This window comes from Seriola aureovittata, chromosome 9, assembly GCF_021018895.1.
Source record: "Seriola aureovittata isolate HTS-2021-v1 ecotype China chromosome 9, ASM2101889v1, whole genome shotgun sequence".
Lineage (NCBI taxonomy): Eukaryota > Metazoa > Chordata > Actinopteri > Carangiformes > Carangidae > Seriola > Seriola aureovittata.
The window spans coordinates 26,516,138-26,531,360 of record NC_079372.1 but is presented as its reverse complement, the minus strand read 5'-3'; the positions used below and the strand labels follow the sequence as shown (position 1 = coordinate 26,531,360).

The following is a 15,223-nucleotide window of genomic DNA, read 5'->3' as shown; positions in this document are numbered from 1 at the left end:
ACTTTTACTTTGGTAAAAGGATCTGAGTACTTTTTCATAGGATAAAGTCTCGGTGATTTGCGCTGTGGCTGCGGCTGAAGTCTCGTTCCGGGCGCGGAAATCTCGAGATATTTTAACATGCCACTAGCTCTCAACCAGCGATCACAAACCCGCTCCGCCTGGAAAGATGGCGAGGATGATAGCGGAGCCACCTGGGCTAACTGAAGGCTTGAGGTAAACCCCGCTACTTAGGGTTGGCACACACGTAATCGACGAGTTGGGGGGGAAAAGCTCACCGTTGTAGACAGTCAGCCGCGGGTCTGCGTGAGTGTCTCCGGGACGGCGGATGTGACAACAGCCGGACTGAGAGGTCGAGAACCGCCAATTCCAGCTAGCTGTCAGCTAGCTGCTTAGCTGACTTCCAAGACACGCTGCGCTTACATGCTAAATTCACTCCGTTGCATCATCAGCACCTAGTTTTCGCTCTTACTCATATAATAAATGTAGCCGTAATGTCAACAACATCAAATAGCTTGTGTTAACCAGTTTGAGAGGCTGAGGTAGTGCCCAGGTTAGCCTGTTAGCCTCACCTGGTTTAGGATACAAGCTGCAGGCGTTAGTAATGTAGTAATATATGTTGGTTAGGTTCATGTTTGTTTGTGTAGATGCCAGTCCATCATGTCCTGCTCCTTGTAGCATGTGGTTTTTTCTTTTTGTATCCTAGTTCTCTGGTCTGGCACTGGAGACCCCCCTCAAGGACAGGAAGCCTCTGAGAAGTAGGCTTCAACATTTTCAGACCGGTCACCTTTTCTTTTTCCTCACGTCTTACCTTGTAACTCCTGTCCTTGATAGATATGGGTTTTTAAATTCGTTATTGTAAAGATCTCAGTGATTTGGACTCCAGAGAAGAACCAGGGGAGCTGTGGGATGAGGTAGTAGTTTGTATAGTTTTAGGATCACACCAGATCTGGGAGATAACTATACAGCCTACTGTCTTTCTCACGGCATCCAAACCATCACCTGACTGCAGAGACTGCCTGACACCTCCACGTCTTGTTGCCACAGGGACTGAAGCCTCTGTTGTCAGAAATTGCACAATGAATACTAGATCCGGTTTACTGGTTGTATTCTGTTTCCTTGGCTGGGACACCTTTCAGAGGACAACATCTGTCTCATTAATAATCCCACTGACATTATTGCAGCTCACTTAAACACATCACAAACTAAAACCCAAACTTACTTAAAGATGGGACAAATGTCAAGTCTGCCCTCGCACAGTGACAACAAATCTTCAGGAATTCTTTTGGGTTCTGTTTTCCTGGTGCAGGGCAGATGTGTTTGTAGCTGTGCTGTGGTGAGGTAGTAAGTTGTGTTGTTGTGGGGGTGTGGGATATTGCAACCCCTATTTTGGAGATACAACTATACAACTTACTGCCTTCCACAATGTGGCAGCATGATGCACTGTGTTCCAGCATCTGCAGTGTTTTTCAGACAGGTACATGCTTCTTTTTTTAACAGCCTGTATTGCAGGTCTTGAATCTGCAAGTAAATAGGTAGATTTTCTGTTGAAAATGTGTTTTGCTGATTTATGACAGAAAATTAATGTACACTTATTTTGATAGTTGGTCTTTAATTTTTTTTTTTTTTTAAACAAAAGTTTTTAAAAAAAGGACAGTTACAGCTTTTTAAATTTAGATATTTGCTTTTCTATGTCTGATATTAATTTTTATTCAAATGTTTAGTTATTTTATTATTATTATTTTTATCATTTTATTTTAAGTCCCCCTATTTAGCTTTTATAGACAAAGTACAAAATATATTTAATACATGGTTTTATAACACGCTACTATGTCGCTGTAACCAGATACAAGAACATTTTTTTAATGGACAGTATTTTATATTTTTTTTATTTGTAAGGAATTATAACATCTACTATGATAACATTTTGTTTTATGACAGCTGTGTTTTACTATGTTTTGGTCATTCATCATTTGTTCATGCACCAGTCTCCACTTCTCAGTTGTTGACAAATACATGAACAAAACATTTTTTACATTCATCTGCTTACAACTATATCATAGAGTTGCAACGATTAGTTATTAATTGATTAGTCAATCAACAAAAAATGTATCGGAAATTTCATTTAAGAAGTTACCTTGTAGCTGTGGGAGTTTTTGATTACCTTTTTTTTTCTGACAGTTTATAGATAAATGACTAATCGATTAATTGAAAATTAAAATAATTGTTAGTTGTAGATCTATTGGTGCGTTATGAACTATTTATTAAATGTTTCTGTACTGTTAGTTTCAAATCTGCTGATTACTTCGATTAATCTTGTGGGCTGTATAATGTCAGAACTTGGTGAAGAATGCAGATCGCAGTTTCCCAGAGTCCAAGGTGACGGTGCCAAATGTCATATTTTTCTGACTTACAGTCCAAAACCCAGAGATATGCAGTTTACTATGATTTAGATATATATATATATATGTATATATATATATATATATATATATATATATATATATATATATATATAATATGTGATATAAAATTTGCTTTTTCTCTCATTGGAGATGCTGCTTCCAGAAACTGGTTGGAGTCTCCCTTTAAAAAAATGACTGAACCTGTTAAATTAACTTTCAAAATAACTAATGATTACATTTCTGTTGTTTGACTAAATGATTAATAAAGTAATCTTTGCAGTTCTGAACTAAATATCTCTGTGATTTGGACTGCCGGTTGGACCTAAAATAAATTGGTTAATTGTGAAAATAAATAAATGGATTTATCAATAATAAAAAAAAATATTTATTGGCTAGACCTCTGCTTCTGTTTCCCTTGCTGTTTTTTCATATTGTGACATTTGTATTTAAAGTGTTCTACCCATCTTGATTTCCAGGCCGAAATACATTGAGTAAAATCTTTATTAATGTCTCAAACTACAGGTTTTTCATTGGCTAAGCAGCACATAAAACAGGATTTCAGGCCTCTGTTGTCAAGACACTCATGTAACAGTTAAAACTGTTAAAAGTCAAAATTTCATTTGTAAATTGGAAATAAAATCTAATATACAATAACGTCTGAAGCATCAGTTGGTCTCCTGAGCTGACCTTGCTCAGCTGCAGAGCTGCTGTGATTGGACAGCATCCCTCATATTTATCCTGATAACCAACCTATAACAAAAGGGGGGCGTTCCCTGAACGCTTCCATCGATTGGTCACATCAGAACCACGAGGGCGTGGTTCAGCGGTCCTTTCCATGCTGTGACCAAAGAGGCATAAAATGACAGAGCGCCCACACTGACTTTGTTTTTGGATACAACTCCCTCTTCAATCGTGAAGTATACACTGATTTTACAGTATACAAATACATATAACTACATATATTTATGATTGTGTATGTATGTTCATCTGTATTGTCCTTGCATTGGCTGGCTGTACATCTTCTTGAACATAGTTTTTGAAACTTTGTACAAGTCATTGAGAAAAGTTAGAAGGTCAAAAGTCAAATTCCTTGCGTACGTTAACATATTTGGCTAATAAAGGTCATATTTTCACTGAATTTTTTTTTAATTTATGTATTTAAAAATTTTTTTCAAGAAACATTTCATGTTCAGCAATTGTTACTGTAACTACAGTCATTAGTTGGTATTAGCACACTACTTAAAGGCCACATTATGACATTACAAATTCCACTTGTGAAAGAAGTACCTCAAATCCTTTACTCAAGTAAAAATACCACATACAACAAAAGTCCTGTATTGTGAATATTTCTTATGCTAAATAAAAAATATTATTAGAAACATGCACTTATACTGTCAAGTACTGTATAGTGCAGAAACATGAACCCTGTGAGAGTTATACTATTATGCTGTAGCTTACATTATATTATTGGATGACTGCTGCATTAATGTGTCAATAACAAATACGGAATATTTAGTATTTTTGCTTTTATATTAGTGAACAAAAAAGATTAATAGTTTATCAAATAGTTGCCAATTAATTCTCTGTTGATTGACTCATCTTGTTTTTCACACTGTATGGCTTTACACTTTAAAACATGTCTTGGATAGGTTTTAAAATATGTAATAAAATAATGTATAAGAATCGTTATTAATTTTCTTAGTTGATAAATTACGATTGCATAAGAGCCCTTAACATTTTTTACAAATAGTGACTCCTCTCGAACATAGACGATCTTTGGTGTGACGTCACTGCCGCTGTCCGAACAAAGATGGCGAACATTCGGTGTGTCAAGGTGAGGAAAGAAAAAATGAATCTGTCTGAGCTCCGCACCGCAGCGTTTATGTTATTTACTGCGAAAGAATATGATTTTTAAGGCTGATAACGGGCCTGTGTTGTGATGTATGCCAGTGTTTCTCCTCCTGCCCGGCTGTTTTCCCTGTAGTTCTGAAGTTCAGCAAACGTGTTGGGAATCAATCAGTCTACACAGCGCCCTCCGTCGTGTGTTTGACACCGCAGACCACATTTATTTATTTAAAGGGTCGGTCCTCTTAAATATAAAACGCGTTGTGATTTGCCTCTTGCATTTAAGTCTGTCTAACCCTGCATATAATTTTGATTATATTTAACCTCTCTGAAATCTTTGCCTGACACGGTGTTTAGACTGATGTAGGGCGTCAGGACAAAAATGGCCATGGGGCGCGATAATTTGTTGATTTATTTAGGTTAATTTGTTTTGTGTAGTGTATTTTAGTGGACGATATGTGATGCCACATCTGTGACGCCTCGTGACAACCAAACAAAAGTTCTCGGTCACCTTCCTAAGGTGTTTTAGAAGGTGAAGTTTATGGTTATATCACACGATTATTATTTATTTTTTTGTCTCTGCTCTTCTCACTGGTTTGACGTTGTGGAAAAAAATGGGCTGTAGAAACCGACTTAGAGAATAACTCACAGTGTACATGAAATGTGAGTTAAATGTCAAACGTTACAGAGACATGCTTAAGATGTAAAACCCTATTATGAGGTGCCGTGAAAAATGAAATAGAAACAGTGTCTCAGTTGTTGTAGATAACCCCAAGACCTCACTGTCAAATATGGTGATTATCTCAAGATATTATTAAAAAATGTTTTTTCTAAAACCCAAAAAGATTGCATCTGATGTCCTGTAATGTCCGAGTAACAGTCCAGAACACACAGATATTCAATTCAATTCAAGAGAAGCAGCAAATGGGAATATGGGGAATATTTGACATGTTTGTATGAGGTCCAATTCTGTTGATCAACTAATCAATAAATCGACCAAGTGTTTCAGCTCTTAAGAGCAATTATTCACTTGGGTGAGAACATCTATTGATTTCCAACTGTCCTACTACTTAATGACAAAATGTGAGGTTTTCTCCTCTGCATTTTAAATTAATCAAACAGTTATCTCTCCTTCCATCCATCTTTCTCAGTGACCCAGGTTTTTCCCTGTATTTATTTATTTATTTATTTTTAATTCCCTGTCTTTCCTCTTTCCTGTACCACCCTCCCATCCCTGTACATGTGTGTGTGCACGTGTTGAATAGGGCATGGTTGGCCTGGTGACGGGCGGTGCGTCAGGTTTGGGCCGGGCCACTGTGGAGCGTCTGGTGCAGAGCGGAGCGTCTGCTGTGATCCTGGACCTGCCCTCCTCTGACGGACAAGCTCTGGCGGCCAGTCTGGGAGACCGCTGTGCCTTCGCTCCTGCAGACGTGAGTCACATTAGATCTGGACATGTTCACTGATACAAAAACAACATGTATGTTTATTTCTCTGCATAGAGTGTTTCAGAGGTAATATGTAGTTGTTTCACATAATGCCAAATTTGAACTCTGTTGCAGTGGAACCAGAGTGGGGAAAAAAAGTGAATAAAATCTAGCTCATGGCTACAGTTGTAACTGGAGTTGTAATATACTCTCAGCTCAGTAGATGGCACTCTCACACCAACCGACACTGTCAGTACTGAATGCATGTAGTTCATGTTCATGCTGCATGTTCTGCTCCTGTACATTATTCATTATTTATACCAGACCTGTCTGTAGTTCCTTGATTGCATGCACCAAAGAGTGGTATCATCAGTTCATCTTTAGTGCATTTACTCGTGTATTATTGAATATCTTAATTATCTCATCAGCCAGGATACAAGTTAATGTGAGGTCTGAAACAGCCGTTGGACTAAAAGAGGCCTTGTCATTTCCTAGGTTACATCAGAGGCAGACGTGCAGTCAGCAGTGTCGCTGTCCAGAGAGAAGTTCGGGAAGCTGGACCTGGCAGTTAACTGTGCCGGCATTGCTGTGGCTGCCAAAACCTACAACTTTAAAAAGGACCTTCCTCACAGCCTGGAGGACTTCCAACGTGTTATCAATGTAAGATGGACAGACAGAAGAAATGGCAAAACCAGCCACAGCTCATCAGACGGTCATGTGTGACATTTCTTTGCTTTTTTTTTTTTTTGTGTGTGTGTGTGTGTGTGTGTGTATTCCTGCAGGTGAATATTGCAGGAACCTTTAATGTGATCCGCCTCGCTGTGGGGGAGATGGGGAAGAACGAGCCTGATGCAGATGGACACAGAGGCTGCGTCATTAACACTGCCAGTGTGGCAGCTTTTGATGGACAGGTAATTTAAAACACATACAAACATTAAAAAATAACAAAGTGGTTGCTCTGTTTGTCAGCTTTTTTTTTTTTTTTTTTTTTTTTTTTAATCTCTCTCTCTCTCCATTTTTGCTCCAGGTCGGCCAAGCAGCTTATTCTGCGTCTAAAGGTGGCATCGTTGGAATGACCCTCCCCATCGCACGAGACCTGGCACCCATGGGCATCAGAGTCATCACCATAGCACCTGGTTAGTTTACATACAATACATAACAGTTTTCAAATTAAGTAGGTGAACTAGAACATGTTGTCTACAAATATACAGATAGAGTCTAGTAGGATCCTGAGCTCCTGCTAAGAAATCATCTTTAAATCTCTACTCATATTTTTATACCTGTGCGCCAACGACAGACGTGGCCGCAGGTGTCATGTTTGTGGGTTGTCTGTCCATCTTCCCGTTCTTGTACATACAATATCTCAGTAACACCTTGAGGGAATTTCTTCTAATCTGTTACAAACATTCACTTGGACTCAAGGATGAACTGATATGAACATATGAGAATACAAACCTTTTCCTTGAACATGGGATAAAAAAACGAGTTGTCAACGGGTATTATTTTTCATTGTATTTGGTGTTACTATTGCAAAGTCTTGAATGAACCTTGGTGACACTTCCTTGGCATCTAAATCAATACTCTAATTATTTCTTCCGCCAGGTCTGTTCTCCACTCCTCTCCTGGCTGGGCTTCCAGAGAAGGTGCGCTCCTTTCTTGCCCGACAGGTGCCCTTCCCCTCGCGTCTGGGAGACCCCGCAGAGTTTGCCCACCTGGTGACATCACTGGCTGAGAACCCCATGATTAACGGAGAGGTCATTAGACTGGACGGAGCCATTCGCATGCAGCCTTGAGACGGATGGTGTGTGTGTGTGTGTGTGTGTGTGTGTGTGTGTGTGTGTGTGTGTGTGTGTATGTGTGTGGCTGCCTGGTATGTTTATGTTATGTTTAACTGTCATGGATCATCAACACCATTTTATTGTGTGAGAGTGTGAAAGTTTGTAAAAATGAGACTGTACATCATTCAGAGCATTGCAGTGCTTTGTGAACTCCACTTTGGTTGTTTTGTAAACTAATGCAGATTATAATAAACCTCTGATGGGTTTGATTATACCTATTCCAAGATTTTTTTTTTCTTAAAGACCTTAAAGGGGTTGTTTGGGTTGATTGACGTTGGATCAGTGCACTGCCAGTTCAGAGAAGCTGCAGGGAACACCACAGAAAAACTTTATAAAAAAAGGAGATGCTGAATTGTAAACATTTCTTCCAGACAGGTAAGTAAATGGCTGCTAATGCTAATTTTGGCTATGTAGCAATAGTAAAATATACAAATAGCTCCTTTAAATGCCTTGTATTTCATAAACCCATTGCATGTTTTAATTTAATGTAAAATGTTAAAAATGTGAAAAATATCAAACAGCCGAACTGCAACTGTCAGATAATGTAGTGGAGTAAAAAGCGAAATGGAAATACTCAAAGAAAGTAGAAAGTAACATGAAATTGTACGTATGTACAGTACTTGAATAAATGAAGTCACTTAACACGACTGGTGGTAAGATTTCAGAGCATCTTCTGTCCATTTCCTTTATAAACGTACACAAAGCCATCGTGAACAGACTCCTCTCTTCTTCAGTCTGCATTCAGATCACACATGGGCTGCACTTTATTCTGTATTAGTTCACTGTCTTTCTACAAAATGTACAAATTGTCCTCGGCAAAGCATGAAGCATCCTAAAATATTTGGGGCGTATTTTCTAAAAGAAACATAGATATCAATGTGCCTTTTCCCAATGATTTTAAAGTGAAGAAATATGATATTACTGGAGTGGCGGCTTCTTTTCTAAACCCTCTGCAAAACTATGAGTCTGGAGTGTGAGGACTGGCTGAATTAACCCCATAAAAAAACATGTGTTGGGTTATTGTCCTCTTGTGATAACAATTTCTAAATGATATAATTTCTCTGAACTACTATGTATATTATAATTTATGACATGCACATGCAGATGGGGGGCAGCTGGATGTCCAAAGTGCCCTTTGCAATAAGTGGCATTCTTTATGTTGTTCCTCTTTTTTTTTAATCAAGAACAACATTTAACAATTAATAATAATTTAGCTATAAATAAAGTGACGTGGCTGCCTTCAGAGCGTGGGTGTATTATGCTTCAGAGCCGTCCGTCAGTGTTACGTCACATGATGACCTTTCACCAGAGGTCAACCATGACGTGCTCTAGGGTCACTGCCTTCATCTGGGACACATCAGACAGACTCAGCGCTGGAGAAATATTGGAGTTTTGTTTCACTCTTCCAAAGGGAAACTTCAGCTGCTGGTAAGTGGCCTTCACGGCGGTATTATGTGTGTGTGTGTGTGTTGTCTTCGTGTGTTTTACTAAACCAGGTGTGTGAACTCTTCACAGAACAAGGAGCCATTAGCCGCGAGCTAACAGCTGCATCACAATTGTGTTGCGGGTGAAAAGTATGAGCAAGTTTTAAAGGGCGCCTTGTCTCTGTGTGTCATATCGTCTTAGATACTTTCTTTTGTTATGGACGAATTTTATTAATGTAGAAAATTTATAATTTTATTTCCTATTAAAATTTAGGTAACCCCTTTTTTAATACTTGTCTACATTTTTAATTGTAACACCTCCTCTACAATTGTTTTGGCATTGCACAATTTCGGTAGATTCACTTGAACATGAACATCTAAATAAAAAATAAAAGAAAAAGAATAAATAGAATAAACAACAACAATGGGAACATGAGCGTCAGACCTGGACCACAGACTAATGGAAGAAGGTGATTCTGATGAATCACGTTTTCTACTGCTTCAAGTAGAGTGAAAATAATTGTCATATTGGAAATACACTGTTTGCATTTATAGCTAAGGATATGTACCGAAACAAGGTATTAAACAGCCCCGGGGCTAAAGACCAGAGTATCGATAGGCTCCAGCGTTAATGGCATTGCCTTCGGTACTTGAGAAATTAAGAAAATAGATTTCCTGTTTATTATTACGACAAATTTCTCTTGCACATTCAATCTCACCAACTCCGTTTCTGATTAAGACATTCGTCTATGAATGATGCATTTTCACTGTTCCCATCCCAGAGGAGAAACCCCTCTCTCTCTCTCTCTCTCTCTCTCTCTCTCTCTCTCTCTCTCTCTCTCTCTCTCTCTCTCTCTCTCTCTCTCTCTCTCTCTCTCTGTGCGGGGCGGGGGGAGCTTTGCACCGTGCAGCACAGAGACACACCCGGACCCTGCTGTTATTATCAATGGCAGCGAGAGATAAGCGCTTTACTGCTGCAGCCTGGAGCCCACACACAGTCAATTAAATTATACAAACATGGATTAGTGATGAAAAGTAACCAATAGCCATCTGATTGTTATGGACACGTTCTTTGTTCTGTTGTTTGAAAATAAGCAATGTTAATTCTGTTCTTCATTTTTGTTTTTTTCTTACAAAATGACAAAAAAAAGTACAGATAACAGTACCATTAAAGTACCAGATCAATAAGTGATATCGATTAAAGTAGTAGTACCGTAAAATTTTTAATAATACCCATCACCAGCTAATACATTTTATATTATATAAATAGCATAAATGTGATATTGAAATTATGAAAACCTCCACAATCCTCTGTCAGATTTTCAACATAAAAAACAGACGAGATGCAGCAATGTTTCATTTAACTCTATTTAGATCTGAGACTTGACAAAAGCAGTTCAGTGATTATCTCAGGTTGGAGCTGAAGGCTGAACACTGAGCTTCAAAAAATATTAATTAGTGAGACTTACCAGAATGAGATTGTGTGGTTTGTAAAAGTTGTTATGACTTGTCTACTCAGCGTAACTTCTGTACTAACTAACTACTCCCATTCAGGGGCATAAATACCAGACTGCAAAAGGTTCCTCCCACTCTCTGTGTGTGTGAGTCTGTGCACTTATATTACTCATCTTGCGGTGACATACAATAAATCTGTTTAAAGAGTCCCATTGTGGGGACACGACTTATATTTTGTGGACAAAAAGCAAGCTCCTATGATGTAAATCATTAAATTCTTTTATTTTATGTAAGACAATGTATAGTCCTCTGAAGTGGAAGTATGACTGCATGGGAGTGTGTGTCTGAAAAAGAAACTGAAAGTATGAAACAAGCTTCAGAACAAAGAGACAAAGATCAGTCATAAAGACAAAAACTAAAGAATGTTAAAAACTGATCAAAGATAAACTGCTAATAGTCACTGTAGAAACCCTGAACACAGATTATGGTCATTACTCAGCCATACAGTTTCAAAAAGACAGTTGTTCAACTGGCTATTGGCCTTTCTACCGTAAAGTAGGTAGATAGTTGTAAGTAACAAAACACAAACATAATATTAAGGAATAAAAAGGATTGTACTAGTATGAATAAAACAGGAGATTAATTATAATCTTATAATTTAATTTTACAATTAAATGAGCATTTAAAAACATACATTTAAATCTTGCAATATTATAATAATGTTTAATAAAATATATAAGAAATACAAGTTGAAAGTTTAATCAAGATGAAGTAAATTTATTTCTGAAGAAAATATACAGAAAATATTAAAATTCAACCCTTTTCAAAGAACAGGTAAAAAAAATAATATAGATATTTTTAAAACACATTAAAAGAGGAAAGAAAAGCTCAAGAGCTCAAGAAAATACTATTCAAAAATACATTCAAGAAATTTTGCTATGTATAAGTACAGAATATGCCAAAAATAAAACATGATGCTGTTTTACCATCATTTTGGGAATTTACTGAAAAATATTTTAACCAGATAAGATAAGGTTATTTTTGCAAAGTACAATGAAGTAAAATATAAGATGATAATGATAAAGACGAACACTTCTTCTCAACATGTGTTGCTGTTATTGTGCAATAATGAAAGGTCAGAGGTTGCAGTAGATTCGGTCTCGACTGGCTTCGGCTACAGCTGGAGAGACTGGGGCACAATTCTCACGGGTGGCAAACTGTGGCAAAACAATATCTAAAAATGAAATTTTACTGAGATGACAAGGAATGACATAAAACAACAGTTACAAGGATTTAAAGAATCCAGACTCAAGTAGTGAGGTAAAGAAGGTCACCTCCATGTTTCTGTGGTCTGACGGACCCCTGGTCGTCCGACCTGCGGAGTACAAAGCAGAAAAATCAAGTTCGTTTCTTCTGTTTGGTTGAATGTTTTACTGAGATGGAGTCAGATTGTAACTCACCATCAGACTCCCTCCTCGTCTTCCACGTGTAGAGGAGCAACACAACAGCAGCAAACAGCACAGTGACAAATAAAACCAAAGGCAGGATGTAACCTGGATGAGAGACTTAGGACGAGAATGGGGAAGAGGAGGGAAGAGAACAGTCAGTGAACATTTTACTGGTATGTTCACATTGTTTGACTTGTCAGATACGCTTACTCATTGTGTTGATAAAAACATAACTCAGGTGACATTATGTTTCTCACAAAGTGTATTTTCTGTTGCAGATTAAAAGTATATAAACATAATTTATAGGAAACGATGATACATCTTTATATGTTACATTTACATCACACATAAAAATATGTCCTATATCAACAATAAACTTTTGCATCATTAATCGGTTCCATGTTATGTAAACTTGTTTTAAAGATTCACATATAATATTTTAATATATGTATTTAGTTAAGGATATAACAGGTTGCAGTCTGCAGGTTTGAACCTTTAACTGTAGCTGCAGCTGCTTCCTCCGCCTGCTGCTGCTGTTCAGGCTGCTCGACGCTCTCAGGGAAAACCGGCGCTGTGAACAACAAAACCATAATGCAAATCAATGACAATCACATTCATGCATAAATAATGATCATTTACATACTGTACTTAGGTCATGTTTGGTCCTAAATAGGCATTTGCTAACATTGACACCAATGAAAATCTACACAACTAAATGTGTTTGTTGATTCAATGTCAGGATATTTAAAACATCAGCAGCTGTCAGGAAACAAAAGCTGCAGACCTCTTGTCACCAAAGACATGGAAATGAAACAAACAAGGCTGGACTAGTTTTGCAGCCTCTTGATAAAACCCACATCCACAAATTACTGTATATTTACAGTAAACTGTTTCTATATATGCCACCTGTAAATACTGGCAACCAGTTAATTAAATGTAAGCAGTGATTTGTTGATTTGCAAGTCAAACACCAAAGTTAAAGGTCCCACATTGTAAGTATCAAAGTGCTCAGTCTTTAGAGAAATGAGAAAGTGTGACTTAAAACGAGCTGTCAGGACAACGAAGCAGTCACTGACCTCGGCCACTCCCCCAGCCTGGCCCGTCACACCCACAGTCAAGCCTTGCAGGATTTGGATTCTCTGACTGTTTACCTGAAATCTGCTATACTTTTTATTTGATCACTCAGAAAACAGTCAGCCAATCAGAGGACAGGCTCTGAGCCTCTCTTACACCGGAGTTTTGTGACATATTTAGAAATGGTCTGTAAGTGCACTGTATACAATGTGAGTGTGTCGTGCTGATGTTCAGCAGGTGTGTGTTAGTTTACGCTGTTAACATGCTAACTGGCAGGAAACAATAAGTACAACTGAGGCTGATGGAAATGTCATTAAGAATTTAGTCACAACCCAAACAGACCTTTTTGCTCAACTTACCAATGGCAAGAAATTCAGGTCAACTGCTTTTGTGTGCATATGTGAACAATACAGCTCATTGTCTCAAGGATTTACATTCCTATCGGATGCTTATGCAGCCCACCATTATTTCCAAAGTAGTATTCACCCTCAGGGGACCATGAATGGAAATTGAAATGAAGGAATGAATGAATCAAAAGCCAGGATCATAATCTTTTCTTCAAATTTAACCAAATACCTCAAGAATATTAAAAACATGAATCATGCTTTAGTTGCTGTGGGTGGATATTGTCAGTAAACAAATATTTATTTATATTTACATATTTAACTCTAATACAACTGTAGTTTTCTCATTATGTGGATAAAGGATGTGATCCAGGCAGCATTACATGACTCTCAATACGCTTACAAAGAAACTCACCGTCTGTGACCCTGATCTCAAACTCCCAGTATGAATCAGGTAAGAAAGGTCTTTCCAAACCGCACCTGTAGCGTCCTGAGTCCGACTTGTTCAGCTGTGTGATGCTCACATACAGATATGTAGAAGATACTGGAAAAGCTCCTTCTTTATATTTGATGGTGTATCTGCCTCTCTGAGCTACGCTGCCTTTGGTTTCAATGAGAATGTCTCCTGCTTTACATTCGTCCTTACAGAGGAACTTCTTCCTTCCAGAGAGAGTGAAGGGGCATGCGGCCATGACACTTTCTCCTTCAGCACGCACCAACGTGTTCGTATTGATGAGCCCGGTGTCTCCATCACAAAGTGCTGTAGAAAAGATGATGTGTGATTAGACTGAACACTGTCTATAGGTGAGTTGTTGTTGTAACCTATTATCTGTTTTAGTCCCTTTTTTTTATTTCTTAATGAATTAGTTAATTAATGTTCTCCTTGTATCACATCAGAAAGCAAGGGTAACCGTATCAGCCTCAGTTACACTGGTTGTTCTACAGTGCAACAGCTGCAAAAGTAGGCCTACCTGTCTTTGTGTCGCTTTTCTTTTTTTTTATTGATTAGTAACACATTAGAGAATTACAAAGAAGTAGTGATGGGTAAAAACATTACAGTAGTGGCAGAAGTACTCCAGTGTAAAAACACTCCACTACAAGTTAAAAGTCCGGCATTGAAGGTCTTACATAAGTAAAAATAGGCAAGTATAGTCAACAGGATGTTTTAAATCTTTTTGTTATGCAAACAGACCCTGTCATTGTTGTGTTGTATGTGTATTGTTTTATTATTGTTACCAATGCAATAATCTGTAAGTAGTGTTGGGTAGTTTAATCTATAACAGTCATCATATTTTATTAATTAATCATATTTTTTATTGTAAATTTCAACCAGAACTATAGCACAAACAGTGGAGTGAAAAATATTTCCTTCTGATTTGTAGTGGAGTAGAAATATAAAGTTGCATAAAAGCAGTAGTATAAAGTACCGGTACCTCATGATTGTTTTTAAGTACTTCAGTTTAGGCTACGTATTTGTAGTTGCTTTCCATGACTGGAAAACACCAGACAATAATCAGATATAGTTGTGACAAACAGGTAATCAGCTCTCACCTGATAAGAAGCAGAACATCAGAACACGATGGATATTCATTCTGATTCTGATGGAGAATAATCAATAAACTGCGAGAGAACTGCCTCTGGCCCGGTCTCTGTCTGTCTGAACAATCAGGAAACTGAGGCTGCCCAGTTTAATGTCTCCCTTCCTTTCTGTGGTTTATGATGTGGTGCAGTGATGACTTTGTCATTTTGAATTTATAGTTTTGAATTAATAAGCAGAGACGTCAAAGTCCAGTGAATGTCAGCAGCCTCAGTCTGTTTAGATTTAAAGATGAACAAACAGAACACAATAAGAGACGTCCTGTATAGTTTACATAAAATGGTCTTCTAGGTTCTGCTGTTTAACACCCAGACAACAAATACCACACCCAGGGTAACAACAAAGTCATTTATTTTTAAAAAATACATCTAA

The 15,223-nt window shown here is 37.8% G+C and overlaps 2 protein-coding genes and 1 long non-coding RNA gene across 3 annotated transcripts; 2 read left to right on the top strand and 1 right to left on the bottom strand.

Annotated features, from left to right (window-relative positions):
- The first annotated feature begins 131 nt into the window (after positions 1-131).
- Positions 132-2,799, top strand: LOC130174944 (uncharacterized). Its single transcript, XR_008828663.1, has 2 exons — positions 132-213; positions 704-2,799. It is a non-coding gene; the product is annotated as an uncharacterized LOC130174944 (long non-coding RNA).
- Positions 2,800-4,182: 1,383 nt separating this feature from the next.
- Positions 4,183-7,727, top strand: hsd17b10 (hydroxysteroid (17-beta) dehydrogenase 10). Its single transcript, XM_056383926.1, has 6 exons — positions 4,183-4,236; positions 5,513-5,677; positions 6,167-6,331; positions 6,454-6,582; positions 6,699-6,807; positions 7,274-7,727. Exons 1-6 carry the CDS (start codon positions 4,213-4,215, stop codon positions 7,462-7,464), a joined length of 783 nt encoding a protein of 260 aa, XP_056239901.1. The 5' UTR covers positions 4,183-4,212; the 3' UTR covers positions 7,465-7,727.
- A 3,797-nt stretch (positions 7,728-11,524) lies between these two features.
- On the bottom strand, positions 11,525-14,900 carry LOC130175156 (uncharacterized). The gene is made up of 6 exons (XM_056385462.1): positions 14,806-14,900; positions 13,670-14,014; positions 12,330-12,407; positions 11,849-11,953; positions 11,723-11,763; positions 11,525-11,605 (listed from the first exon to the last, which is right to left on the bottom strand). The coding sequence occupies exons 1-6, from the start codon at positions 14,843-14,845 to the stop codon at positions 11,525-11,527; spliced, it is 690 nt and encodes a 229-aa protein (XP_056241437.1). The 5' UTR covers positions 14,846-14,900.
- Between the last annotated feature and the right edge of the window lie 323 nt (positions 14,901-15,223).

Bases quoted from the DNA above. Each gene is read 5' to 3' on its own strand.
- hsd17b10 (XM_056383926.1), top strand. From the start codon at position 4,213: ATGGCGAACATTCGGTGTGTCAAG. The intron at 4,237-5,512 runs GTGAGGAAAGAA...CGTGTTGAATAG, and splicing joins CGAACATTCGGTGTGTCAAG to GGCATGGTTGGCCTGGTGAC. The intron at 6,583-6,698 runs GTAATTTAAAAC...TTTTTGCTCCAG, and splicing joins TGGCAGCTTTTGATGGACAG to GTCGGCCAAGCAGCTTATTC.
- LOC130175156 (XM_056385462.1), bottom strand. From the start codon at position 14,845: ATGAATATCCATCGTGTTCTGATGTTCTGCTTCTTATCAG. The intron at 11,954-12,329 runs GTTCAAACCTGC...TCTCGTCCTAAG, and splicing joins AGCTGCAGCTACAGTTAAAG to TCTCTCATCCAGGTTACATC. The intron at 11,606-11,722 runs GTGACCTTCTTT...GTTTTGCCACAG, and splicing joins CAGACCACAGAAACATGGAG to TTTGCCACCCGTGAGAATTG.